This window comes from Grampus griseus (assembly GCF_964374135.1).
Source record: "Grampus griseus genome assembly, chromosome: 11".
Lineage (NCBI taxonomy): Eukaryota > Metazoa > Chordata > Mammalia > Artiodactyla > Delphinidae > Grampus > Grampus griseus.
The window spans coordinates 24,160,076-24,186,948 of NC_139005.1; the positions used below are offsets into that span (position 1 = coordinate 24,160,076).

Genomic DNA, 26,873 nt, shown 5'->3' on the forward strand with positions numbered 1-26,873 from the left:
CACCTCATCTAGAACTACTGCAACTTCTTCTTAGTTGGCCAGCTCTTGGTTTGGGCCATTACGGCTAATTTAGGCTTTCCTTATCCTTCCAGACAGAGCTCAGGTCTACAAGAGAATGGTCCTTGAAGGCTTGGGTTGGTCCCAGTCACCTGCCTGCACTTACACAGCACCCTGCTCTGCCTCTGTCTACCACCTGCTACATTACATTAAAATGTGTACATGTGTCTGACTCCCATCCAGACTTCAGGCTCCTCTAGTGTCTCGCCCCACGCCCTGTTCTCTCATGTCCTAGAACACAGTGCAGAGCAAGAATCTGAAAGCCTGACACAGTGTTTATCATACTGCCCTATGCATCTCTCACATACTCTACTCAGAAGATAGACACTATCGTTATTCTAAATTTAAAACATTTTTCCTTTTTTAAAATTTATTTTTTAATTGAAGTATAGCTGATTTACAATGTTGTGTTCGTTTCAGGTGTACAGCAAATTGATTCAATTATACACATATACGTATATGTATATATATATATTCTTTTTCAGATTCTTTTCCATTATGGTTTATCACAGGATATTGAATATAGTTCCCTGTGCTATATAGTACATCCTTATTGGTTATCTATTTTATATATAGTAGTGTGTATATGTTCATCCCAAACTCCTAAATTTTAAAATAAAGGAACTAAGGCATGGAGTGGTTAAGTAACTCACCCACGATCACACAGCTATTAAATGGTAGAACTTGGAGGAAAGCCAGAAAGCCTCATTCCAGACCCCACACCAGCCACGAATCCTATCTTGCCTCAAAGATTTTTGGTAAATGTTCAACTGATTTGAACATTACTCAGGAAAGATGAATACATATAAACAGCTGGTCTTGAAGGAAAAAGAATAAACTTAAAGCCTCAGATACTTAAAAGTTTCCCCAGGACATAAATAAATTATAACAGGAAAAGTTTTCTAAAAATTATTGATAGCTTTGATTTGCACATTACACAAAATTCCATTTGATCACCAAAGGCCTCTCAAGACACAAAGTCTCTTTAAGCACATATGTGGAATGCCTGTGTTTTAGTAATCAACTGTTCACTTCCTACATGCTTCCATCTAAAAAACCAGAAGCCTCTGCATACAAGGTCAATGAGATTTTTGTTTTTCTGTTTTCCATTTTTTTAAATTGCTGGCATCAGCTGTACAGGGTTTGAACACTAACTTGTTATCCTTGAGATAAAATGCTGTCTGCCAAAATCCTTCCTCAGAGTTGCACTGATTAAGCAGTAAACATCATTAGAAAATACAATCAATCTTAGTACCTTTATTCAAGGAAAGGATTTAACACGGGGCAGAATCATTTTAAAGTTTCTCATAAAAGCACTGACTATTGAAAGTGAAAGAAAAAATGAATTAAGCCAACAGAAACCAGGAGGAAGTTATATTCCTGAACTTCCATGCCCCTGTGTTTACAGAATGACCTCAGCAGTGGGCAGTAAGAGGGAACAAGTCCATTGTAGTCTGTGAGAACTGCACTGAGGTCGGGGGTATAACGGGGACGGAACAGAATCTGAAGCCTAAAAGTGATATACAATTCCTAGAAAAAACCCCACAGGGCAACAGGTCCCTATAGTACCCCCTGAAGTAATGATGGTGACAATGATAATGATATAGTAACAGTAAATAAACTGATAAGACGTGCATGCATGCCAGACTAATTTTTTTTCTATTAAAGAAAGTTAAATTGCCAAATAGCAAAATCAGATATATTGTTTTAAAACGGTAGAGGAGTACAGTGAACATGTGTCTTACTCCTTCATTCGTTCATTCACTCATTCACTCACTTCTGGCAGTCCAGAGTCTGTGTCCTTTTCCGGTGCTTGGGTTTCCTGTGGGGAATTCCCTCTTGCTGTGACATCTCAGTGGAAGCCCAGGGGTTCTGCCTGCCCTAACTCCCCCCATGGAAGTCAGGGGAGCGTCTTTGGCCAGTTCTGTCATCTCAGTGCCCTAGTGGGGACAAGGGGCAGGCACACGACCTAAGCTCAGGACTGTGATGTGAAGAGAGAGAAAACTGGGGTACATTTACCCTCCATTCATTCCTTTGCAGGTGCCCAGGTCCCCTCAAGACAGACTATCCAGACACCTGTTTCCCGTCTGCTACATGCCTGCTTCCTCACCTACTCCCCAATTCTGTGCGCTCTCCTATGCTCTTTCCATATTTTCTGCTTTTGAAAGTGATTCCAACTCTGTTTCAGTTGTTTGCCTCCAAAGAATAAGTGTTGGGTACTGGCTGATTAGGGAACCAAATAAAAACCACGTTGACAGAACTGGCCAACTGGGTCATAAGTGAGGACAGAAGCTGGAAGGGGTCAAAGACTGGGGACCCCTGGGAGACTGGGAAATACTGCTGGGAGGCCAGGTGTGGCTGAGCCGCGGAGGCCAGGTGAAGGTCACCAGGGCTGTGACATTAAGGAGACAGACTAAGCCCAGAAACATGGCATGATGAGCAACCCAAAGGATGTTTTATACTTTACAACAAGTTAGGGCTATAAACTGGCATTGTTATATTCAGAAACAGCTTCTACACCACATAAAAACCTACCACGAGATGAAAAAGTCTTTCACTTCCTTGCTCACGATTAATGTTCAAAACAAAGCAACTAGATTACAGATCACAACTTAATATCCTGGAATATTCTGCATCTCTCTTCCTTCTTGCTGTGCGCTCACCTTTCTCATTCACTCAGCTGAACAATGCCATTGGACTTACTGACCAATCTTATTTTGTTGATGGCTGATTTTACAGCCCAGCTCATTATCAAGACTTTCCATCTCAATTCACAGACCCAAAAACCTTCCCATGAGCCTTATTTCCATTAATTCACTTACAGTGAGCTCCCGTAAAATTTTATAGAATACCATTTAAAAAATTAAAGTTAAAACCCAAAATAAAATGACATCTTCCATTTAAAACTTTACTAAAAAACGTTTCTGGATTAATAAATATTGCCAGATGCATGTCGCCTCGTTTGTTTGGAAACAAATGCGTCAGCAAAGAAATAAATGGGAAGAGATTCCCTTTTAACCCTCTAGTCATACCTGAATAGGGACTCTCTCGACAGCCAAATTTCATTCTGTTTCATGGTTTTCCAGGAGAAAAGCAGCAGCAGCAGCATAGTGGACACGCTCAGGGTGGCAGCCCCACAGCGATTCAGCCATGTGCACAGCTTGCTCATTCCATGCACGAAAAGGATGCAGTAGCCCATGCTGGAAAAGAGGGCGGAGAAGCAGGTGACTTTGGGGTGCAATGGAGGCCCCTGAGTATTCCATCCCATGCAACTAACTTTTCAAACAGAGCTTGTCCTGTGATAGAAAACACAGACATAACCCGCCCTGTCTGACACATTTCCACGTTAGAGCTCAAATGGGCTCTACCGGCACACTGGCTAGTTCTCTGGCACAAGTGTGGAGAATGACAGGTTCACCCTGCAGGCTCACATTGCCCTGAATTTCTGCAGCTCAGGCATCCAGAAAAGTCCATCCTGTGTGTCTTGGGTCTTGACTGGACCCTCTGACTCAGGCTCCCTTATGTTCCTGACATTGTATAACCCTACTGGCACCATGTGTTCAAATTTGGACCCTGAGGCTTTGTGGGAGACAGTCCCTGGGGGGGACTATCAGGTCCTGGAAGGGATGCTGGTCACCAAGGGGCATTGAGTTTGGTCTCCGGACGTGCCACCTAGTATATCCCCATTCTGGCCAAAGTCCTTACGCTGAAGGAAGATCCTCCCACAGGCGGGCTTCTGAGCCTCACAGCGTGCAGCCTATCACAGACAAGCTGCACTGATCCGATTCTCATGCTGATTCTGGCTCAGCTTTGCCAACAGACACGAAGAATCCCTCACGTTACCGGAGTGGGGCTTTGGCACGTTGATAGCACATCTCTAAAAGCTTAGGCTTGGTGGTTGGAATGTGGTCCCTCGCATCACCTGTGCACCTGCAGAGAGGCTTCCTGCCTGCCGACTGGCCTCAGAAAAACACATTTAGTCTGTACTCATTGTGCTGTGTGTATTTTAGTCAAAACTCATTTCTTTCCAAAGACGATAATACAAATTATTATAGAATATTTTAACAATGAAGCAAGCTTGTGTAAAGAAATCCTATATTAGTCAGACACTAATACTATAAGAAGTCCTAAATTAATATAACTCATTTACTTGTTCAATGAATTATTTGTTCTCTCTCTAGTATGTGACTGGCAGTATGCTGAGCACTAAAAATACAATCATGAGTAAAACACAGATTATGTGCCTGCCACTGTCACAGGCACCAAGAATGTTATCAGTGGGTAAAACAATCATTCCTATCCTCCTGGAACTCACATGGATGGGAAAACAGCCACCAAGCAAGTAAGACCCAGAGTAGGTCACACTGAATATGATACATTAGGTGGAGAAAAATCAAGCAGGAAAGCGAAGGAGGGAGACCAGGAGGGGAAGGAAGGTGAGATATTCATATGGGCGGTCAGGGGAGGCCTCACTGAAAACGTGACATGTGAAGAGCATACTGAAATGCAGGGGGCGCACCCTGCAGGCACCCAGATCCCCAGTGGCCGCTCTCTTCTCCCCCTGCGTTCGTAAAGCAGCATCTCTGAGGAGCAATGTTAATCGAGCACATCTTCTGTGCCGAGTACATTCTCTACAGGAGCTCAGTTCATCCTTATATCCCTGGGGGTCACTGTTAGCAGCATTAAACTCCTGAAGACACTGAAGAAGAGAAGCGAACGCATTTGCTGAATGCGGTCACACAGCTCATGTCCAGTAGAGCAAAGACAAAACCCCCGGAATTCCGGATTCCAGAGCCCACACTCCACCTGCTGTCCTGACATTGGGGTTCTGCCTTGACTGCTGTGTTCCTCACACCTTATCACACAGCTTCACCTACTCCCTTCCCAATCACTCCATACATGACATCTCAATGGTCATTAACTGCCTCCTTGTAGGAAACAGCTGTCATCTGGCAGAGCGGTGGGGAAGGGAAACACTGGGATTCCAACAGCTCCAGAGCAACGGCCACCAAGTGGCAGAACAGGAGGATAATGAAGATGACAGCAACCAGATTAGCTATTTTGTACGTTTGCATGTTTGTTGAGTACTCCCTACGTGTCGGGCACTGTGCTAAGATCTTTATGTGGGCCTGTCCAATACTTGTAGGGTCTGGAACAAGGACAGTACTGGCTTTAAATATATTATCTAATTTAAAAACTCAATCCTCAGTATCTCCCACTTCATAAATGAGGAAACTAAAGCTTAGAGGACTTAAATAACTTGCCCATAGCTCCAAAAGCTAGGAATAGAGTCAGATCAGAAGTCCCACGGCCCTAACACTGTGCTATAATTCAGGAGTGGGCAAACTTTTTCTGTAAGAGGCCAGAGAGTAAATATTTCAGGCCATATGGGCTCTGTCCTTCCTAGTCAACTCTATCTTCGTAGCAGGAAAGCAGCCATTGACACTTATGTAAACGAATGGGCATGGCTGTGTTCCAACAAAATGTATTTATAAAAACAGGCGATGGGCCAGATTCCACTCACAGGCCGCAGTTGTTGAGCCCTGCTACAGCCAAAACGAAGGAGAATACCATTCCTTCCACTCAGCACAGGCATCGGGATCAAGTAACAGAATCATTTTTTTTCAGAAGTCCTTGTATTGACATATGGTTTAAAGAAATGCTAAGCCATATAAAATCATCTCCACTTAAGTTTGCAAATTTCTTAGAGGGTATCACATTCTTAAAAACTTGAACACAATATCAGAGATTAAGATGCTTCTCTATTATGACATTTCATCTTTCAACATCTGCTTTACTGCAGATCTCAGCTGCAGGGGGGTAGGACTGCTCTCTCCATTACTGGGGCAGGGCAAGTCCTCATTCTGAAAGTGGAAAATCAAGCAAATGAGAAACTACATACTTTTCTGACCTCCAGGGAAATGAAACCAGACTCCAGTTTGGTCTGCTTAACCTGGTTAAGGAAAATCTGGGCTCTGATCAGAGACCTCCCCAGAGAGCCCAAAGGAGTCAGTGTAAACCACTGACAACTGCCAACATCATAACCTGGAGAACCAAGAGCCCAGCTGGCTGCTGAATGGCTTAGCTCAGTACCGAGAAACATTTTCAAAGCACGCTTGAGGGGCACCACGGCTGTCCCAGAGAAAGCAGCACAGAGATGATCTCTTGTTCACAGGCCACAGGGATCTACAATTTTGAATGGATTTTACTGACAAGTTGCTCAGCCCACAGTGCTTATAAAAACTAAAGAAAGCTGCATCTCTCCTTTAAAAAATGCAAATCCAAAGAGAATTGAATAGGAAATATCAATCAACAACGTCTGTCCTTTCAAATCTGAATCGAAAATGTTTAAACCTGTTGTTTGAGAACTTTGAGTAGTTAGTCGTCGTGTAGATAGTACAAATGTACTTTCACGCTCTTAAGTGATAAAAGAACAACATTTCCCCTTCCCATTTACATCAACCCTGGAGAGATGACAATTTTCTATGACTGGGCCAAGTATTTTATGATGTTTGTTACGGCTTCACTTTTTGTTTTATTATATGCAGCAAAGAGAAGTGTTTTGCTATTAAGTAGAATTGAAATTCTACCTTTTAACTTAACAAGCTCAAACAACCCACTGAGAGTATCTATAAATAGCATTAATGATACAAGACAGACACACTCTTCCTATTTTATTACTCTAAAAAATTCCCAACTTTAGATAGTTTAAATGAAACATGTCCCTAATGAACTTCATGTTGATCTGTTGAATCCCCATCTGGCAAATTATCTGACCTTCAGATCTTATTCTGGTCTCATGAATGTTGACCCCAAATGGTTAAACAATAAAGCCCTGGAACCATGAGCCCCAAATAGCTGTTTGACGCTATAGCACAGGAAGCCCCAGGGAGACAATGGTGGCTCCTCAGATCAGATTGAACCTGGAAGCTGGCCCAGGTTCATTAGTGTCCCCATTTCTTGCCTTTTCTTTTTTATCTCAAACACTTGATGGATGGGGAAATTTCCCAAAAGACTGAATGCATTTGGATGTGAGAGTTTATTCACATTCCAAGAAAAAGGTATCTCTCATGCATTTCCTTAACTCCCCATCCTAGGGGTGCTGGGCTGGGTATGAAAAGCTTCTTTACATTCACTTCTCCGTAAATAGATTTGTTCTGTTCTTTTCTCGGCATTACCTATGGAGCAAACTGGGAGAAAAACCCTTTGCTTTCACCTCCTGAGAGCCTGCTAATTCTCTTTCACCTCTTTGAAGATGACATGCTTCCTCTCAACCTCCCAGCTCACCTACCAGCTCTAAAATTTATGAGACCTCCAGTGGTAAGTAAGGCAGGGTCTGGATCAGAAAAAAACCCGTTTGCCTCTCAATTCTGACACTTACTGTTGTTTGATTTCAGACAAATTATTTATTACCCGGTTCTTAATTTTCTTATTTTGTAAAAGGGAATAATAATTTTACACTGTGCACAATTGATGATACACACTAAACAATAAATAGCACTAATATTATGTTATAATAATAACAATATTATGAGGGCATTATTTTCTGCTAAATAGAGTAGAAGGCAGGGAATGTGCAGTTTACATGTATTCCAGGTGGAAACAGATAACTCTGTATTTGGCTCCTGTAAATGTAGTAACTTCCTAAGGTAACTAGAGCACTACTAGGTGTAGTGGAACAAAAGTGTTCTAGTGCAGACTTTGGGGGTTTGCAGCGAGGAGAAGGATTTCATTGGAGAATAAAGAGTCTAGAACTGGGTCTAGAAAGCTGGGTTCTTCTCTGCCACTGGTGAGCTCTGTGCAACAGACTTCCTTACAGAGCCTTATCGGGCCTTAGTTGTTTGTATTACAAGGGCTAAATATTGCCTGCCTTCAAGGCAGCTTAAAATGCAGCTACCTTGAAAGGTTGTTGCATGGAGTAAATGAAATAATATATGTGGGTGTGCTCTGTGAACTGAATACAAGGTATCCGTGTTCTCAAGGGCAGTGTCTATGTGTTCGTGTGTGTATTACTACATCAATAAAATATGTGGTAGATCTGTAAATACACCTCAAGAAACCTAGTTTATCAAAGTCCAGATTGACCCAAACTGTCTAATTTACAGGACAACTGTAAGTCTTTTAAAAGCATCCACCAAGAACACCCTTAAAACTTCAAAATACCTTGTACGATATTGTTGGCTTCTGAAAGGTATGACTCATACATCATTTTTATAGAACAAACTACTGAAGAAAACAAGGTACACTGGTCATATGTGAAATACATATGGCCACATATTTAAGTTAATGAACGTTCATAAACCTCGACCACAAAAAGCACTAAGCAAATCTTCCCTTAGATCCATTTCAAATCTTTCTCTATTCTGTCTATCTTTGTGAAAGTGAAGGAAATGAAAAACATAAACTCTTCGGTGAATTAACGCATAATGAAGAGGCTTTTGTATTCAACTTTGATAAGAAATAAAGCATTAAGTGTTTGGAAGTTCGGGCCAGTTTTTAAGGATAGAGTACTGTTTTATTCATTTTTTCAGGCTAAGCACCTGCATGTAAGAGGGGCTGCTTCCTAAGTGTGATTGAACATTGCGGTGGAAGGTACCGGAAACTAACATGGAAACAAAAGTGAACTTAAAAATGAATCAATCCAAGTCGAGCCCAAAGATGACTTATCACCAGCAGTACTGTTCATACTCGGGGTGCGGTGTTTCCCTTCGCAAGCACCTTCACCCGAGCCTGGCTTACTTCCCTCTCAGCCTGGTTCCAGTAGCCACAACAAATTTTCCATCTGGGCCTGAGAGGCCTTTTGGCCAAAGCCAACCACCTCCCAAGTCACTCTGAATCTAATTCTAAAAAGTCAGAAAAACAACCTTTCTCAACCCTCGTACGGTATACTCAGCTCTAGGACCTGAATGCTGCCATTTCTTCCATAAACCACCGTAGAGTCAGGCATCTTCACTTTTGAAGCAAAGGCATTAATGGACAATTCACTAGTTGTTGCCGTCCCCTCGTCTCTTCCCCTATATTAGCACAGACCTGACTGTACATGCTGTGTCATATGTCCAGTGTTCTTTAATTTTCTACAATACTCTCCAATGAAGCATCTATTTTTCTGGGTATTATGAGAAAACACAAACATACAAAATGGTGGTCCCAACTCTCATGAGGGCAAGACAATCCAGGTTTCTAAAACAGTGGGGAGGATATTTTAAGATTACTAAAATTTGTATAAGAAGTCACTGGTTTGAGATGTATTTCCCAGCACAGAATCCAAGAGCAAAGGAAAGAAATAGATTCACTAATAACGACAAGGGGTCTTAATGGAAGGGAGGTTGAAATGGCAACACTTAAATCCATTCACACCCTCCAGGCAGGTGACTGGGTGTGTGATACCCACAAGCTAGTCTCTCCTCCACTCCCAGGGGCACGTTTCATAACCTCTTCCAGTTTTATGTTTCAGAATGCTAGCCTGCTAAGTTAGGGGTGTTCACTTTTTTAAAACATTGAGATATAAGTGACATATGACATCATATTAGTGTCAGGTGTACAACATCATGATTTGATATTTCTGTATATTGCAAAATGAGCACCAGAATAACTCTAGTTAACACGCATCACCTCACAGTTACGATTTCTTTTTCTTGTGATGAGAACTTTTAATATCTAATTCTCTTAGCAACTTTCAAACATACAATACAGTATTATTAACTAAACATTACATGCCCAGGACTTATTTAACTTATAATTGGAAGTTTGTGCCTTTTGACCCCCTTCACCCATTTTGCCCACCCCTCATTCCCTGCTTCTGGCAACCACCAATCTGTTCTCATTGTCATGAGCTGAGTTTTTTTTTTCCTTTGGGGTTGTTCACTTTTGAGCGCATGAAGATAAAAAGGAAACAGAGGTTTATAGTACTGAAGGAGGAGGGGGAAAAGGGCTGGGAAGGAGAGGCCTATACTCTGCTACGTTGATTTCCTTCCACTTTGACTCACCCCATCTCCTCATTTGTACAAGGCAGACTGAAATAATGACTTGCAATTACCTAGCATAGCTTATAGCAATTTGCACATATATTATTCCATTTAGTCTCATCTGAATTCAGATTCTACTCTCCAAATTTTACGTTCAAATCCTGGTTTCCAAGACATTTGCTGTTCTCCATTAAGGACTCGGACATAAACATTCATCTTTTATAACTAACAGGGTTCTCTAATAGTAAGGCCATGATTCCAGTCTAGTAAATAACTGTTCAAGTTTATCCTCACTTTGTGCCGTTGGCTGAGCACAAGATTGGCCAACTGATCCTCAGCCCATGAGCACACTGACCTCCTCTCAGCTCACTCATTCCCACCATTGCTCTGTTCTATGTGACCTACAATCTCCAATTTTGTAACACAGTCAGTTGAGTCCCTCAGCAAAGCCCTGCTGCTTCCTTCCTGGAAGGAAGAACTCATACAGCACTCACCCTCACCATGACCTGGTGACCATTACCAAGTCCCGTGCAGCCCCAGGACCCTCCCTACCTGGGCACTGCCCTGGAAAGTAGCCCTCACCGGACAAGGTCTACCTCCCAGATCTCATTCCTCTCCTGAGTTCAGGTCTCAAGGGGATGAACACATTGAAGTCAAATCTTCCCATCCTTACCCCATGGTATTCTGAGGAACAACTTTAATGGACTTTTGAAAACCCAGTGTAGGGGGACAGAGGGACACACTGGACTCAGTGCCAGTCACCCTGTGAGCAACCTTACCTGTGCTCTGAGCCCGGTTTCGATATTAGGCTGCAGCACAATTCCTGAGTCTCTCCTCACGACTTGATACGGATACACAAAGTCTGACCTGTTCTCATGGCTGCAACCTCTCTTGATAAGCTGCCTGCACCATGGCCCCATGGACGGGGCATCTGCCATTGCTCTTGTTGCCCCGCCCCAGTGTTTAGGCTCCTATTTCCTACTGGCACATACTCCTCACTGATGCTTGTCCATGGGAACTTCTAAGCAACACATGTTCCTGCTGCTTATGAGGACACCCTATCAGCTCACGGAGGAGGCCCCCACCAGTGCTGCCCAGACCATCCCCTAGTGCCCACTGCCAGGCCCTTCAGAGAGCCTGTCCTTGTGGCAGATGAACTTCCTCTTTGCTCCTGCCTCCCCCCAGGGGACATGTCCCCCTTCCCCTACTTGGGCATCTTGCTGAAACTGAGCAGGACGAATATGTGTTTCAGCTCCTAAGAGGAAAAATTCATGCTTTCCACAAGGTTATTCTAAGTCACAAAGAGTTGAACTTGGGAGCTGAAAGGGACCTTCGAGACCATGCAGCACTATGGTAACTGGAGTTCAGATTTCCCAAACCAGCAAAATGTCCAAAAGGAGGGAGTTGGGTGGGGGAGGAGGAACTAATGGAGGGCTGTATATCCCCTCCTGCTCTCATCATGCAGGAAGAGAAAGGATATTTTAAATTTATTTATTTTTATTTTATTTATTTTTTATTTTTGGCTGTGTTGGGTCTTCCTTGCTGTGCGCGGGCCTTCCCCGGTTGCGGTGAGTGGGGGCCGCTCTCCGCTGTGGTGCGCGGGCCTCTCACTGTGGTGGCCTCGCCCGCTGTGGAGCACAAGCTCTAGGCGCGTGGGCTTCTGTAGTTGCGGCTCTCGAGCTCCAGAGCGCAGACTCAGTAGTTGTGGCGCACGGGCCTAGTTGCTCCACGGCACGTGCGATCCTCCCAGACCAGGGCTCAAACCCCTGTTCCCTGCCTTTGCAGGCGGATTCTTAACCACTGCGCCACCAGGGAAGCCCGAGAAAGGATATTTTAATACCAAAAATATAGGAAACATATAATTTCATAATTTTTTAAATGAATTGATTTAACTTTATGAAAAACTCACTGCATTATCTTTCTTTCTCTCCTCACCCCCCAGTTTGGCCAGTCCAGAGACAACTGTGGCACGAAGATCTAACCAACATTAGGGGATTACCGGGCAAGGCCAACACTCAGGTTTTACAGATACGAAAGTGATTCCCCCAGGACAGCCAGGCAGCACAGGACAGACTGGGCTGTGTTGATTCCCAGGTCAGTTCTCCTTCGACTGGATTTGCTAAAGTAAGGTTTTATTGATATCAAATGATTTCTCTGATGATTTGAGTATTTGGCAAAAGTTTGATTTGCTCCCAAATAATCATCACTCTCTTCCAGCAGCTCTGAAGAAGCATGTGCATAGATGGCTCATCAGTAGGGATCCCCAGTGTCAGATAACAGGGGTCGTGTTCTTTCAGAGGTGACATTTCTCACTTTGCATCCTGAGGAATACATACTGCAGTACTGTTTCAATAGCAACCTGCGTAAGATTAAAAATTCCATTTAGAATTAATAGGTGTGATTTGAAGGTATTTCTCAAAATTGAATATGGAAAAGAGTCACTTGTCTTCCATTTCTCCATGTCTGATGTGTCCATTAGCTTAGGAACTATACAAAACAAATGGCATCTCTTTCTAAGAGTAGGGCAATTTAAAAATTTTCTTTCTTCCCTCAAACACAGGTGGTCTAACTTCTCCTTCTGTGATCCCAGTTTTTCTTGATCAGTTCCATCCACATATTGGTTCTGCCTTCACTTACTTCTGTCCATTCTTTTCCCCTCTCCACTCATTCATGTTTTCTTAAAGTAGTTTAGGAATTTGCTCTTTGGCACTGAAGCGAATAAATCACCCTTAATCTGGCATGTGAATGGATCTCTGATCACATTCTACAACTTTATTGGAGAGCTCTCAACAACTATTTCTGCTTCATCGATTCTAAGAAATTTTAGTCCTTTGAAGCATTCTAATGTGGTTTTTATAAAATACAAAAAAGTAGCCATTGAATTATATGCTTCTCTTGAGATAAGAATAAGAGATCAAAACTTCTGTGAAAGAATGATTTAAGCCCCAAACTCTCCTGCCTGTTCAAAAAAGACATCCATAAAATTGGCATTTATCACCAGAAGAAAAGATTATTCCAATTTCTTTTGGTGGTAAAACTCTGACCCTAAAGCCATGCAGTGCCAAATAAATTGCCCATTTCTGTCCCTTTTATCCACAGATTTCAAAGTGCAAGTGAGAGGCAGGTGATATTTTGGGTCTGTGCTAGGTTAGGATGGAGGGAGAACAGAAGCTAGAAGATTTAAGTGGCTTGTTCATTGTCAGGCGGAAAGGCAGAGGATGAAAGAGCACTGTTGGTCCGACTCGTTCTGGGCTTTTCTTGTAAAATGGCCAAGCCAGCTCCCTGGGATATTTTAATACCAAAAATATAGGAAACTCGCCTGGGCTTCGGTGAGGGTGGACGTGACCTCTGTAGTGTTCATGGATGGGATCCCAAGGCTGGAAACTTGCTCCTTACCTTGAATATTTAATGAGTAGGAAGTTCACCTACCAACTGAGCTTTCTATTTCATCTTCCTCTTGTTTGCTGAAGTTTTCGAGACAACATGGATTTTCTGCATAAAGATGATGATTTGAATTTTCAAGAAAGCCACAGAGTACATGTTTTCCTCAAAGCACTTGGGTACGAATGCTATGGAGAATGGCTCTTTCTTGTCAAGGTCAATAATGGAAGGAGAGAAGAGAATCTTCCATGCAGAGAAGATTCCCGTGTGTATAAAAGGCTTGGACACATCCTTCAGCATCGTGGAAGCCAGCGTGTAGGTTTATTAAATGCACCGGGCATCACCTGGTGCTCTGGCACCTTCCAAGGAATGCCTGCAGCGTCTGCAACATTCTCTGCAGCCCTGAGGAAGATTCCAGCAGCTCCTTACCCAACTGTCTACCATTCTCCACTGAGATGGGGGAGGCTGGTCTCTGCTGAGTAAAATCTTTTTTGGAGAAAAGTCCCCATTTTCATGAAAACTGTCAGCATGTATAAACTGCCTCCGATGAAGTCATTAGAAACTCTCTAAAGCCACAGCACAGAAGTTTCCCCACATAGGTTTTGATTTCTGACTCAGCTGCACAATTTTAGATAACAATGGAATCCAGCACCATAATTAAAACGGCTCCCTTGGGGCTTCCCTGGTGGCGCAGTGGTTGAGAGTCCGCCTGCCAGTGCAGGGGACATGGGTTCAAGCCCTGGTCTGGGAAGATCCCACATGCCGCGGAGCAACCGGGCCCGTGAGCCACAACTACTGAGCCTGCGCATCTGGAGCCTGTGCTCCGCAACAAGAGAGGCCGCGATAGGCCTGTGCACCACGATGAAGAGTGGCCCCCGCTTGCCACAGCTAGAGAAAGCCCTTGCACAGAAACGAAGACCCAACATAGCCAAAAATAAAAATAAATAAATTAATTAATTAAACAAACAAACAAACAAAGAAAAACAGCTCCCTTATGGTGCTACTTACAACAATGACTGTGAAGGAAGGCTGGGGTTTGTGAGAGGTACAATGGCTCTCTCAAAAACTCCTCGGCTTCCTCCAACCCCAGTTCCCCCAAATTTGAGTTAAACTCTCAGGTTTGTGCTCAGAGCTGTGTACCTGGACTAGTGACGTGCCCTCTTCCTCAGCCTCCAGGACCATCTATAAGGGGCAGGAGACACTTCCACTTCCTAGTCACATGGCCTTGGCATCTGCCAAGACCGCGGCTCTGGAGGGGGAAAGAGGCCTGGCTGGGCACAGTGATGATATGGATATGAATCCAGGAGACGCTGGGCAGTAAAGACAAACCCTCGGAAAACGATGGGTGCTTGACATCAGCACGACGATGCACAGATGCGGGAACTTGGAGAGAAAAGGGCAGCCATCTTTTTAATGAAGACCGGTTTCCTGAAATTGATCTTGGGTGACTCTGCACCAAGTTTGCCAGATGCAGCAAAATTCAAATGGGTTCTGAGAGGCAGGCACTTGCTCTTGGTAATATTGATGTTTTCTTTGTATTTCAAACTTTTATTTTAATCCAAATCAGCTTACTCCTAGTGGAAAAAGGGCAGGGCATGACTTTGTCTGTTTTAGAGAAAAGAAATGGAGTCACAAAAAGTTCTATTGAAGATATGGCAGCACAGGAAGAGCCAGAGCTGGCATGATTCTCTGGGTGTTTGGAGGACACACCTACCTGGGCGACAGAAATCCCTGACTTTACATAAGACAGCTCACAAATGGTTGATGACAATATTATGGGCTTCTATAATGTTTACCTGAGGCTCTCTTTCAGAAGAATGAAATTTAACCTCTTGTTTAAAATTCCAGCCCTTTATGTCCCTCAAAACATTTTCTCTTGTATTTGGATTAGAAAATCTTACCACACATGCACTCAGAACACCAAGTGGATTCAGATCTCAGGACTCTTGAAAGTATCCTGCGCTGATTTCCAAATGGAGTTGAGCTGAAAGTACTTTACTGTGTTCGTATTTTCTTCATCTTTTTCAATTGAGGAGACGTTACTATCAGAGAAGCAATATAACCTGGAAGGTGCCAGATCTGTCAGCAGACAAGGATCTCTATTCCACGGCTTTGCCACTTACTAGCTATGTCACTTGGGCAAGTTATTTAACCTCTCAGAGCCCAGGCTTTATTTCTGTAAAATGGGTATAATGGTATTAGCTACATCAGAAAGCTGATATCAGCGATAACACTTGCTATTTATTGAACATGTACAGTATAAAGCATTTTATAAGTTTTTTATACAAAACATTTTTATAAATGGCCATCCCATTTAATGCCATTAAAATCTCACTGAGTTGGGTGCTATTATCTTCATTTGACACAGATGAGGAAACAGAGGCTTTGTGACATCACACTCATGTCACACTCTGACTGCAGGAACATGCTATGAGCCACCACATACAGCATGAATTAACTGATAAAATAAATATAACATGCTTAGCATAGTGACTGACCTATAATAAAGGTTCAATAAAAGTTTTGATACAATTAATGTTTACTGAGTATGATACTATTTTAAAGACTATCCAGCTCTGTTAAACGATTAGAGTGGAAGACACCATTTTGTTTTTAATCAGCAGTTAATAAACTCTTTGAGGGGAAAAAACCTGAGATTCACTTATTTTTGCAGCCTCAGATTATAGTAGAGCATGCCTGGGACAGACGCTCTGTGAATATCTGTTAAGTGAAGAATAAATACAGATTCCACTTGGAATCAGGAGTCCTACAGACAAAACCTGACTGAAGCCACTCTCAGCTGCTCTAAGCAAAAACACGTCTGGAACAGACACTGAGGTCCTCCTTTGCCCTCCATATTCCTCAGTACTGGCAAGCCTTCATAAGCCTGTTATTTTAAGTCAATATAGAACGCAAAGAAATTTCGTATTTTTGTACTCATCAAATAGTTTTTATCAAGAAATAATCTCCTTCCCAAACTGTGCTGTAGACACATAAAGAAAATTAAGGGCCACACTCTCCTTAACCAAGTCAAAACAAGATGCTGTTAAGTCTTAAGAAAGCTGTTAGGTACTTACTCTGGGGGGGAATCGAAGGTTATGAAATTCATTTCTAATTATATGCATTTTAAAATTTCTAACTCAATATCCAAAAATGTAATAAATTTTACTATTTAATACTTAAATTAATCTCATTTAAATTAAGTTTAAAATTAACTTAAATTTCTAACTCAAAATGAAGAAATAAAAATGAATAATTTCCTGATAATATTTTGGTTTACTGTATTTATTTTGTTGCCTTTTAGAAAAGTTCATTCTTGGGACTTCCCCGGTGGTCCAGTGGTTAAGACTCTGCCTTCCAATGCAGGGGGCATGGGTTCGATCCCCGGTCGGTGAACTAAGATCCCACATGCTGCGTGGTGTGGCCAAAAATAATAATAATAATAAAATAAAAAATAAAAAGGTCTTAAAAAATTTTTTTAAAGAGAAAAGTTCATTCTTATGTATAATTCATCAAATTACTTAATTTTAGGAAGCTTAATAAAATCCTTATTTTAAAAATGAGAAAACATGGGTGCAAAAAAAAGAAAATCTTCATGTGCTACTCAAGGTCACACAATGGATAAACGGCAGAACCATTTCAGGGACATTTTCAGGCTTTTGAAAAGAAACAGGCCTTGGAATGCTGACATTTGAATAAGACTAGAGAACAGACAAACTTCAGCACGATTCAAATATTCAGAGCTAAGTGGCATTATGTAATCATACAAGTCTGAATGCCCTATATAATTTTAACCAATTTTTTTCTCAAGGACAAGTTTCCTTCAGATTGTTCCTATTTTTAAATTAAAGAACAAAGAAAGAGAGAGAAAGAAGATAGAAGTTAATTAAAATCATGCTACTTAACACAGTTAATAATTTTATCCAAATCAACAAATATTTCTAGAAAGTTACTATAATTATGTTTAATAAACACAGATACTTGAACAAAGAAGTCGTGGTAAACGATTGCTGCTAAAATTCTGAATATACTCTGGTCAATATTCTCATCCAACTTCCTCTTTGGCTGTTTTTAAAGCTGGGGTAATAAACACCGCAAAGATCTGTCATACACACAAAGAACGGTCTCTCTGGAGCCATCAGTGTTGGTCTGGTAAAGAGGAATCCAGGAGCGGTAATTACCTAGGCATGTATAGCACTCTCTCGGCCACCACGAAACCCACCCTGAAGAAGAGGTTGCTGGCTGGGATGAACGGGAAAACCAGGAACAACAAGCCCACCAAAACTTCCCTGTGCTCCAATCTCTGAAACACACAATAGTGGAGGACAAATTAATCTGGGTTTAATTCCACTTCCGTCAGCATTTAACCATCTCTTTCATTTTCAACTTCTCATTGAAGGAATGAATAAATTAGACCAATGTAAACCTTTTGATTAGTGTGCTGAATTCATCAGAGAAAGCCCTCAGGCTAAAACCTCTGGCTCATGAAAATAGTCGCATGTACCCCTGACACACATTTGCCACCCAGAACATCTGCTATTTGCCTAACATGATCAGTGACCATTACTCCTTATTCTGGGCTGGCCCTACAGCCATCCTGCTTCTTGGTCTGGCTCCTTTTAGAGTCCCTGTGCCCCCAGGCAACTCATTCCTGGGAGCAAAGCAGCTGGGTGGGATCAAGCTCACTAAGGCATCATGGAGAATTACTGTCCTCTCAGAAACAGAACACATTAAAAGCAAAACAAACAAAAACAAAGAAGAAGAAGAAAAAAAAAACCCACACAAAGCCCACCAGGAGAGGCAAAGCTTAGCATGAAGAAAATTAAATGCAAATGGTGAAATGTGGGGCACCAATGAGGGAGATCATTTGAGCTGAGGTGTTTTTAGCATCTTTCCAAATAAGCCAGTAAGCAAGCATTTATTCCATGAAATTTTTTGGAATCAAAATTCATTACAATAAATCATTAAACTGACAGAACACCTTTCTCTTACACTGTATATATTAATTTGTAAAGATTTTTGTCACTTATAGTTAACATAAAATATTTCTATTTATTACTAATAATATGTTGTAATGGGCACTGTAAAAGCTAGTGTGTATTTCCAAATAGATGTATTTGAAGGAATTCCTATTTAAAACAAACCTAAATGTATTGGATGGTATTACTTTTTTCTTTTTAAAAAAAGTTTAAGGGAAAAACCAAATAGAACTTTCCATGTTACAGTTTTAAATTTTTTCTTATAAACATTTTAAAATAGCCTATTACTTTTAATAATTGTGAAAGACTAAACAAAAGAATTTCTAAAACATATATAAGATTCCCTAATACAACTACTAATATTTTAAGTAGACAAAGTAAAAGATTTCAAACATCTTGAGACAGTTGTCACCTGGATTTTATTAAAATCTTTGTTTTGCTGACTACAAAATATTGAATAACAAAGTTTCTAAGAGCAATTCCATATGAACAAATGTGATTTGGACAATTTCCTTTAAAAGTAAGGGAACGTAAGTAATGATCTCATTTTTTACCTAGAGTAACCACACTCTTTAGAATTAAAAGATGAAAGAAGAAGAAAAAATTTTGCATAACAAGCCTTCAACTCAAATGGATACAATAATGTTGTATTTTCTATGACCCACTTAAATTGAAGGAATAAAACAGGTGAGAAGTAACAAGTTCCTTATATTTAAAAACTGCAAGCTATCTTTGTAATTTAGATTTTTCTTTCAGTTTACAGGGTATATTTCAGTCCAAGAATTTAAAGATTTGTAAAGAGAATGTAATACCCCCTATTAATTAATCCTAAGCATGGAGGCAAGGGCAAGGGTTAAGAGAATTCTGACCAGGTCACCATCCAGGTCCCTGGATCGTGTTTTACCCCGTGAGGCGCCTCCCCACCTCATTGCGGTTATTGGAGATCAGCCCTCACTGCGGATCTGAAAGAGGCGTCGCCTTCACATCCCCAGTGTCACCCCTTGCTGCCTGACCGAAGGCCCTTCCTCACTGTGGTGTCGTATGTTTCCGGCCTTTACTCAGCAGAAGCCCGAGCTGGGGAGCCAGTAGGTTGGGAGGAGCCGGTGTCCGGGGAGCACAGAGGCGCCCTCGGGCTCCTCCCTCCCCAGTCCCGGAGCCCCTGCAGCAGGCGGTCCCGAGAGCTGCCGCCGCTGCTGGAGGTGCGGAGATGGGGCTGCAGGCTCCAGGCACGGCCTTTATTCCCTTCCTGGCCCTCATCCCAGTTGTGATTACGTATTTATCTGTGTGCTCACTGTCTTTAATTAACGTCTCCAGCAGACTGTAAGCTCCATGAGGACAGGAGCTGCTCAGTTGTGTTCAGTGGCGCGTGGTTTGTGCTCAGCTCAGTGCCTGGCACTTAGTGTTTAGAAATATTTGTTGAATAAATCAATAAATGAATAAATGTTCCATGTGAGACAGAAAACTGGGTGTGAGAAGGGGAGAGGACCGAGAGGGCTTCCTGGTGGAGGGGGGACAATCTGGGGTTGAAAATTGAATGAATGCTCACAAGGTAGATGTGGTGGGCTTGGGGAGGGGGAGGGGGTCACAGTGAGGCGCATTCGGGCAGAAGATACAGAATGTACAAAGCAGGGAATAACCCTGGACATGTTGGCAGCTGACAAACCATCAGGGTGTTGTGTGCTCTGTGTGGAGTTGACTTTTACCTACAGGCAACAAGGATGGAGTAAAGGGTCCTACACGCATAGAAAGAAAAGCAAGTCAGTGTCCAGCAGCTGATGTCCATGTTCCAGTTGTGGCCCTGCTACCATTAGTCACCTTGAGCAGGAATGAAATTAGGCCTTCCCTGTGTCAACTATTAAATGAGGTAAGTGAGGCTCACAGCTCAGTGCAGCTGGATCAACACAAAGGTTTCTTGATCAGAGAGAAAGTCCACGTCATTGGAGTTGTGAGCTTAGAGCCTACCACTCCACATTGCTACCAGAGGGGCTGTCTTATGCGGTGTTTTACTTTGTTTTCAAAACATTCAACTGAAGACAGTGGCACAGTGCCCAAACTCAATGAAGTTTCACTATCTCAAGAAAAATAACATTCATGAAAAAAATTCTTGAGTCTCAAATTAAACTGATGATAATCTTCTCTCCTCCCCATTCAGTCAAGAGAGGTAGAAAATATTCAAGAATATAGTTCTTTAAACTGCAAGTTGATCAGCCAAGCAGAAAGTTGTAAAGTTAGGGAAAAAATATGTCATGAACATGGCTGACTTTCCTAGAATGAGAAAGACTGGGAGAGAATCCAATTTTGTGTCCTGTGGATCACAGATGTGACAAAGTTGGCTAAATAATTTATAGCTTATTTCACCCTAACAGATGAAACGCAAACAAAATAAGAGTGTGGGAAAAAGAGAAAATGCGTGGCATTTTCCAAAGTACACAGAGTGCATTCATTTCTAGGAAAAGAGGCAAATGGAAATTGATTCCAAATACACTAGGGGGTGAAAAGACATGATAATTAAAACAGCTAATAATGCAGCCAATAATAACAATACACATTGTCTGATTAACTGCAACTTCAGACAAATTAATTTACTTCTCTGAGTTTTAATTTGATGATCAAAAACAAAAAAGAGGTTACTGATACCTATTGCATCTGTAGGAAAAATGTGTGATAGATTCACTCTGATAGGTGTTAGTCTTGACTTTTTTCCTGGCTCGGGAGGATACAGAAAAGCATTCCCCTGAGCTGCAAAGAGAGAAAAATCCCTTAACATACCTCTTAGGGCGCCCAGAGAATCACGCGGCCACCATCAGCACAGTCACGCAGCTGAGAGCCGCTAATGGAAAAGCAGTGAGCTTCTCAGAAACATAAATTACCTCAGAGGAGCACCAGCTCCAGAATCTGAGTCTAGCCTGGTCGCTTCTGGTTTATCCCATCCCCTTCCTACTCCCGGCTTCCTTTTCAAAGAACAAGTCATAGGTGAGGACACATACACAAGCACACAGACAGATACACACACACACACACACAGATACACGCATATGCACGTGGCCAGCAGTGTGTGGATGAGTGGTCATGAGAAGAGGATGCCTCCCTGTCCCATTCAACCCAGACAACATTTACTGCAGGCTGCTTCCTTCCAGAACAGCAGAGAACAGGCCTCATTATAGTAATTATTACCATCATTCCCATCATCATATTTTCTCTCACCTCTAAACAGGTGTCACATAAATAATACAGCGCATTCAGCATGTTCTTACAGTTCTGCGTAGAGCACGGTTATATTTCAATCCTAAGGATGTATTTGGCAGCTCTAGACTCTAGCTGTCTGCATCTAATTTGTCAATTTCAGGGAAGCTGATGACAGTAGAGCTCCCTCTTCAGCCCTGGGAGTAAGGCATTTCCAAGCTGACAACTGGCAGGGCTGCATACTTACCAGGCCCTCTTTTCTCAACTGTTTTTGGGTCTACTTCCTCCACTAGACTATGCCTTCCTTGATGGGAGTCACCGTCTCACTTAGATTTATCCAGATACCTGGCACATACATAACTGGCATTCAGCAAACTGTGTTGCAATAAGAAAGATTAGTGATGGAAGTTGCATATACATCACTGAGGTTCATTTTAGAGACTTCTCACTAAGGAAAACTTGTAGTTTTGGTAACCCTCTGAAACACAGTATTTGCAGTGTTAATTTGGGGTGAGAAGTCCTTGAACATCCAAAGTACCTCACAAGGGTCTGACAGAGCTGACCGACAGCAGTGAGGTACTTTTAATCAGGATACATGCATAGCTTCTATGTCTCTCTAATTGCATTCATTGCTACTAACTACTACTTGGTCTCGCAAGGTCGTGGGACATTTCTGCTTAGGAAAAGTGACATCTTTCACATTATTGAAGTTCAATTTTAATTTTGTGAATATTTCAATGTATTAAAATAGTCAATAATTTATCACTGTTATTATTATGATGGAAATTCTTTTTAACTGAGGAAGGCAAGTTATTTAATCAATTTAAATCCCCATTGCTTTATCTGACTGCACAGTACTGCCTCATCTCTTGTTCTGAATCCCAGTTACTCAGCTGGGGGTGCCGGGCAGTGAGCTAGGCTCATTCTCTTGCTAAGTGACTCCCAAATTGCCACCCTGTAGCAGGCAACCCAAACTTATGCCAGCTTAAAAAATTCTATTTAATCTTCACAACAATTCTGTGGAGCTGAATATTATTATCCTTGCTGTAAACTCAAATGCCTGAGACCTTTGGGTTCTTCACAATAGCTGCAACTGCAAATCAGCAGTTGTACTGTGTTATTTCTGTGAGAAACTTTCCTCAAGGCTGCACAGGACTTCAGGTCTCCTTCCTGCGGAACGGAACCTGGGCTCTCCCTGTGCTGCTTCTGTATATTTTAAGAATTTTTTGAAGCCCCAAACCCCTATTAGTGTCCAGAGGAAATGCATCGGTGAGTCTCCACTTGAGCAAATCAGAGGCTCAGGTTTATTTAAAACATCATGAGCTCTGAACCTACACAAGCCCTTAGATGCTCCCAAATGACGATAATACAGACTGCATGAAATGGATGGAGAACTGGTCTCAGAACACTAACTCAAGACCAGTATGGGAAGGGGCAAGCCAGAAGTAGAGAGAGAGAAAGAGCTTGGCTGTTTGGGCCAATGGGATTCTGTCTAAGCGCTGCACAAATGTACCTTGAACTTCTTCCCCCCCGCCCCCCACCCCGGGTTGCCCTCCTGTCTACTTGACCTTCACTATTGTCTATATTTTCCTTTGAATTTTACAGCCCCTCCCTGCTTCACATCTGTCTGACAGTGGTTCAGTTTGCCTGTCTCCAGGCACAGCTCCTGTCTGGGGATCCTCTCCATGGTCACAGCTCTCACCTGGTGTTGGTGACAGTTCCCTCCTCTGACCCTTCAGGCCATCTGGTAGGTGTCCCTTGGCATGTTAGCTCCACTCTGCCCACATCACTGCAAAGGTCCCTTCATAAACTCTTCAGTCACCCTATGGGCCGTGCACTGTGTATCCTGCCAGGGCTCTGACTAATAGACCACAGTGGAAGAGCATGCGGTGCAGATGGAAGCAGAGATGTGGATTCTAAAGAAGGGTCAGAACACTGGCTTTTGTGAGCTATTAGGAGCTGGCTCCAGACCACTCCTGACTTGGTCCCATCCTTGCATTGTTGTATTTCCATTAAGTTTCAGCCCTTGGGTGAACCACCCTTTTTTGAGGCCACTGAAATTATAGAAAATTCTAAATGTTGTATAAAAACAGTAAAGACAAATACCAATCTAAGAGAGCTTTTATCTGGCAAATGATATTGAGACCAATCTCTCAGCAGTTGGAGAGGAGAAAGTTTTGAATTTTTACTGCTCTTACAATATGAAATGCAACAGACCACTTCTTAATGATTCCAACAAGATCTAGAATCTGAACTCCATTTCAGTAACTCAGGAGGCAAGAGGAATCTTGGGATGGTCTCAAGGGTAGAGAGAAGAAGAAAAATTGAAAGCTGATTCTAAGAGCCTCAGTCGCAAGTGCCAAATTCCTTGATGATTATATAGTCAACCGGGACCCTAAGTTAGGCCCAGTGGCCACAGTGCCACACTACGAGAGGCTGAAGGACAGTCCACCCATGACATAAACACAATTCGCATCTCACATGTAAGCATGGAAAGGTACCACTTGCAGCTTTTTTCTTCCCTAGTCTGAAATCAACGAAATAAGCCAAGTTGGGAGAGAAAATAGCTTTGGTTCAGGATCTCAAGAGCATGGCTGCCAACCCACACACTCCTTGGTTCAGGCTGGTGATATCACTTCCTCATTTTCATGTGCCCTAAAATTTACTCATAAGTGCACATGGAAAAAATTTTTAAAGGGGAAATGAATGAAGAAATTATACCTCCTCGGAGACAAAAGTAGATTTGTACACTCTATCTTCTCTGAGCCAATTTAAACACTGCTTTTCCCACGCCAAGCTTTCTTCACTGAGGAGCTTTGCCAGATGCACTAATGAACACAGAGCCGAAGGGAGATTAAAATAAGAGCATTCATAAAACGACACTTTGGATTTCTGGTCCTTGGTTGTGGACTTCATTTTTTTGCAGAGTCTTTTGTTTGATTTGTTTTTAATCAATAGTCTAAATCTTCCTGCCAACGATAGATCGTGGGATTGAAACTTCTTATCTTCACAAGAGCACACAATTATGTTGTTTCACGATCAAACCAGGTGAAGAGGGAAGCTCTCATATTGTTTTACTCAAGTGAGAATGAACTATTTCATAACCTTATTTGGAAATATGTGTCACATTCAGGGTGTGTTTTAAATGTTTAAAGAAAAATAAAAACAAAAATCTTTTAAAAGGCACTTTAGAGGAGGCATGATTGGAAAATATCAGTCTAGTGCAAAAAACACCATTTATTTTACGTTTTTTCCCTGTAATTGATCTCTAATCTCATAGCGTTGTGGTCGGAAAAGATGTTGATATGATTTCAATTTTCTTAAATTTACCAAGGCTTGATTTGTAACCCAAGATGTGATCTATCCTGGAGAATGTTCCGTGTGCAGTTGAAATGAAAGTGTAATCTGCTGTTTTGGGATGGAATGTCCTATAAATATCAATTAAATCTATCTGGTCTATTGTATCATTTAAAGCTGTGTTTCCTTATCAATTTTCTGTCTGGATGATCTGTCCATTGGTGTAAGTGAGGTGTTAAAGTCCCCCACTATTATTGTGTTACTATCAATTTCCACTTTTATAGCTGTTAGCAGTTGCCTTATGTATTGAGGTGCTCCTACGTTGGGTGCATATATATTTGTAATTGTTATACCTTCTTCTTGGATTGATCCCTCTATCATTATGTAGTGTCCTTCCTTGTCTCTTGTAACATTCTTTATTTTAAAGTCTATTTTATCTGATATGAGTATTGCTACTCCAGCTTTCTTTTGATTTCCATTTGCATGGAATATCTTTTTCCATCCCCTCACTTTCAGTCTGTATGTGTCCCTAGGTCTGAAGTGGGTCTCTTGTAAACAGCATACATATGGGTCTTGTTTTTGTATCCATTCAGTGAGCCTGTGTCTTTTGGTTGGAGAATTTAATCCATTCACGTTTAAGGTAATTATCGATATGTATGTTCCTATTACCATTTTCTTAATTGTTATGGGTTTGTTTTTGTAGGTTCTTTTCTTCTCTTGTGTTTCCCACTTAGAGAAGTTCCTTTAGCATTCGTTGTAGAGCTGGTTTGGTGGTGGTGAATTCTCTTAGCTTTTGCTTGTCTGTAAAGCTTTTGATTTCTCCGTCGAATCTGAATGAGATCCTTGCCAGGTGGAGTAATCTTGGTTGTAGTTTCCTCCCTTTCATCACTTTAAATATATCTTGCCACTCTCTTCTGGCTTGTATATTTTCTGCTGAGAAATCAGCTGTTAACCTTATGGGAGTTCCCTTGTTTGTTATTTGTTGTTTTTCCCTTGTTGCTTTCAATAATTTTTCTTTGTCTATAATTTTTGTCAGTTTGATTACTACATGTCTCGGCATGTTTCTCCTTGGGTTTATCCTGCCTGGGACTCTCTGCACTTCCTGGACTTGGGTGGCTCTTTCCTTTCCCATGTTAGGTAAGTTTTCGACTGTAATCTCTTCAAATATTTTCTCTGGTCCTTCCTCTCTCTCTTCTCCTTCTGGGACCCCTATAATGTGAATGTTGTTGTGTTTAATGTTGTCCCAGAGGTCTCTTAGGCTGTCTTCATTTCTTTTCATTCTTTTTTCTTTATTCTGTTCCGCAGCAGTGGATTCCACCATTCTGTCTTCCAGGTCACTTATCCGTTCTTCTGCCTCAGTTATTCTGCTATTGATTCCTTCAAGTGTATTTTTCATTTCAGTTATTGTATTGTTCGTCTCTGTTTGTTTGTTCTTTAATTCTTCTAGGTCTTTGTTAAACATTTCTTGCATCTTCTCGATCTTTGCCTCCATTTTTCTTCCAAGGTCCTGGATCATCTTCACTATCATTATTCTGAATTCTTTTTCTGGAAGGTTGTCTACCTCCACTTCATTTAGTTGTTTTTCTGGGGTTTTATCTTGTTCCTTCATCTGGTACAAAGTCCTCTGCCTTTTCATTTTGTCTATTTTTCTGTGAATGTCACCATTCATTTTAATAATCAAGTACTAGTAAGGAGTTAAGGGAATTAAGTAAATTAGAAAAATGTTGTTCAATAAAACTTTTCCTGATTAGAATGAAACTATTACAGGAATTTATGGAGACATGGGAGAAGTAGAGAATGAACTTTCTTCCTCTCTCTCTGTGGTTCTGAACAAAAATGGAAAAAGCACTAGAAACATGTATTTAAAAAAAAAAGTGAGGAAGACTAGAGAGATGAAAGGTAGGGGCAAGACAAGATCTCTTCTAAGGTCATGTTCAACGTGTAAATTATTACACCTGTGCTATGGGAGAGACTCATGCAGAGGGGGAAATAAAAGTCACCTGGTAAGTTG

The 26,873-nt window shown here is 41.7% G+C and overlaps 1 protein-coding gene across 2 annotated transcripts in view; it reads right to left on the reverse strand.

Moving 5' to 3' along the window:
- TMTC1 (transmembrane O-mannosyltransferase targeting cadherins 1) overlaps nt 1-26,873 on the reverse strand; it is a gene marked incomplete at its 5' end in the record, with an annotated part of 260,055 nt that overhangs the window by 71,266 nt on the left and 161,916 nt on the right. For both annotated transcript variants that reach the window (XM_082666290.1, XM_082666289.1), the window contains 2 exons: nt 3,090-3,257; nt 17,585-17,706. In XM_082666290.1, coding sequence (XP_082522416.1) covers nt 3,090-3,257; nt 17,585-17,706 — 290 coding nt within the window. The remainder of the gene's footprint in view (nt 1-3,089; nt 3,258-17,584; nt 17,707-26,873) is intronic.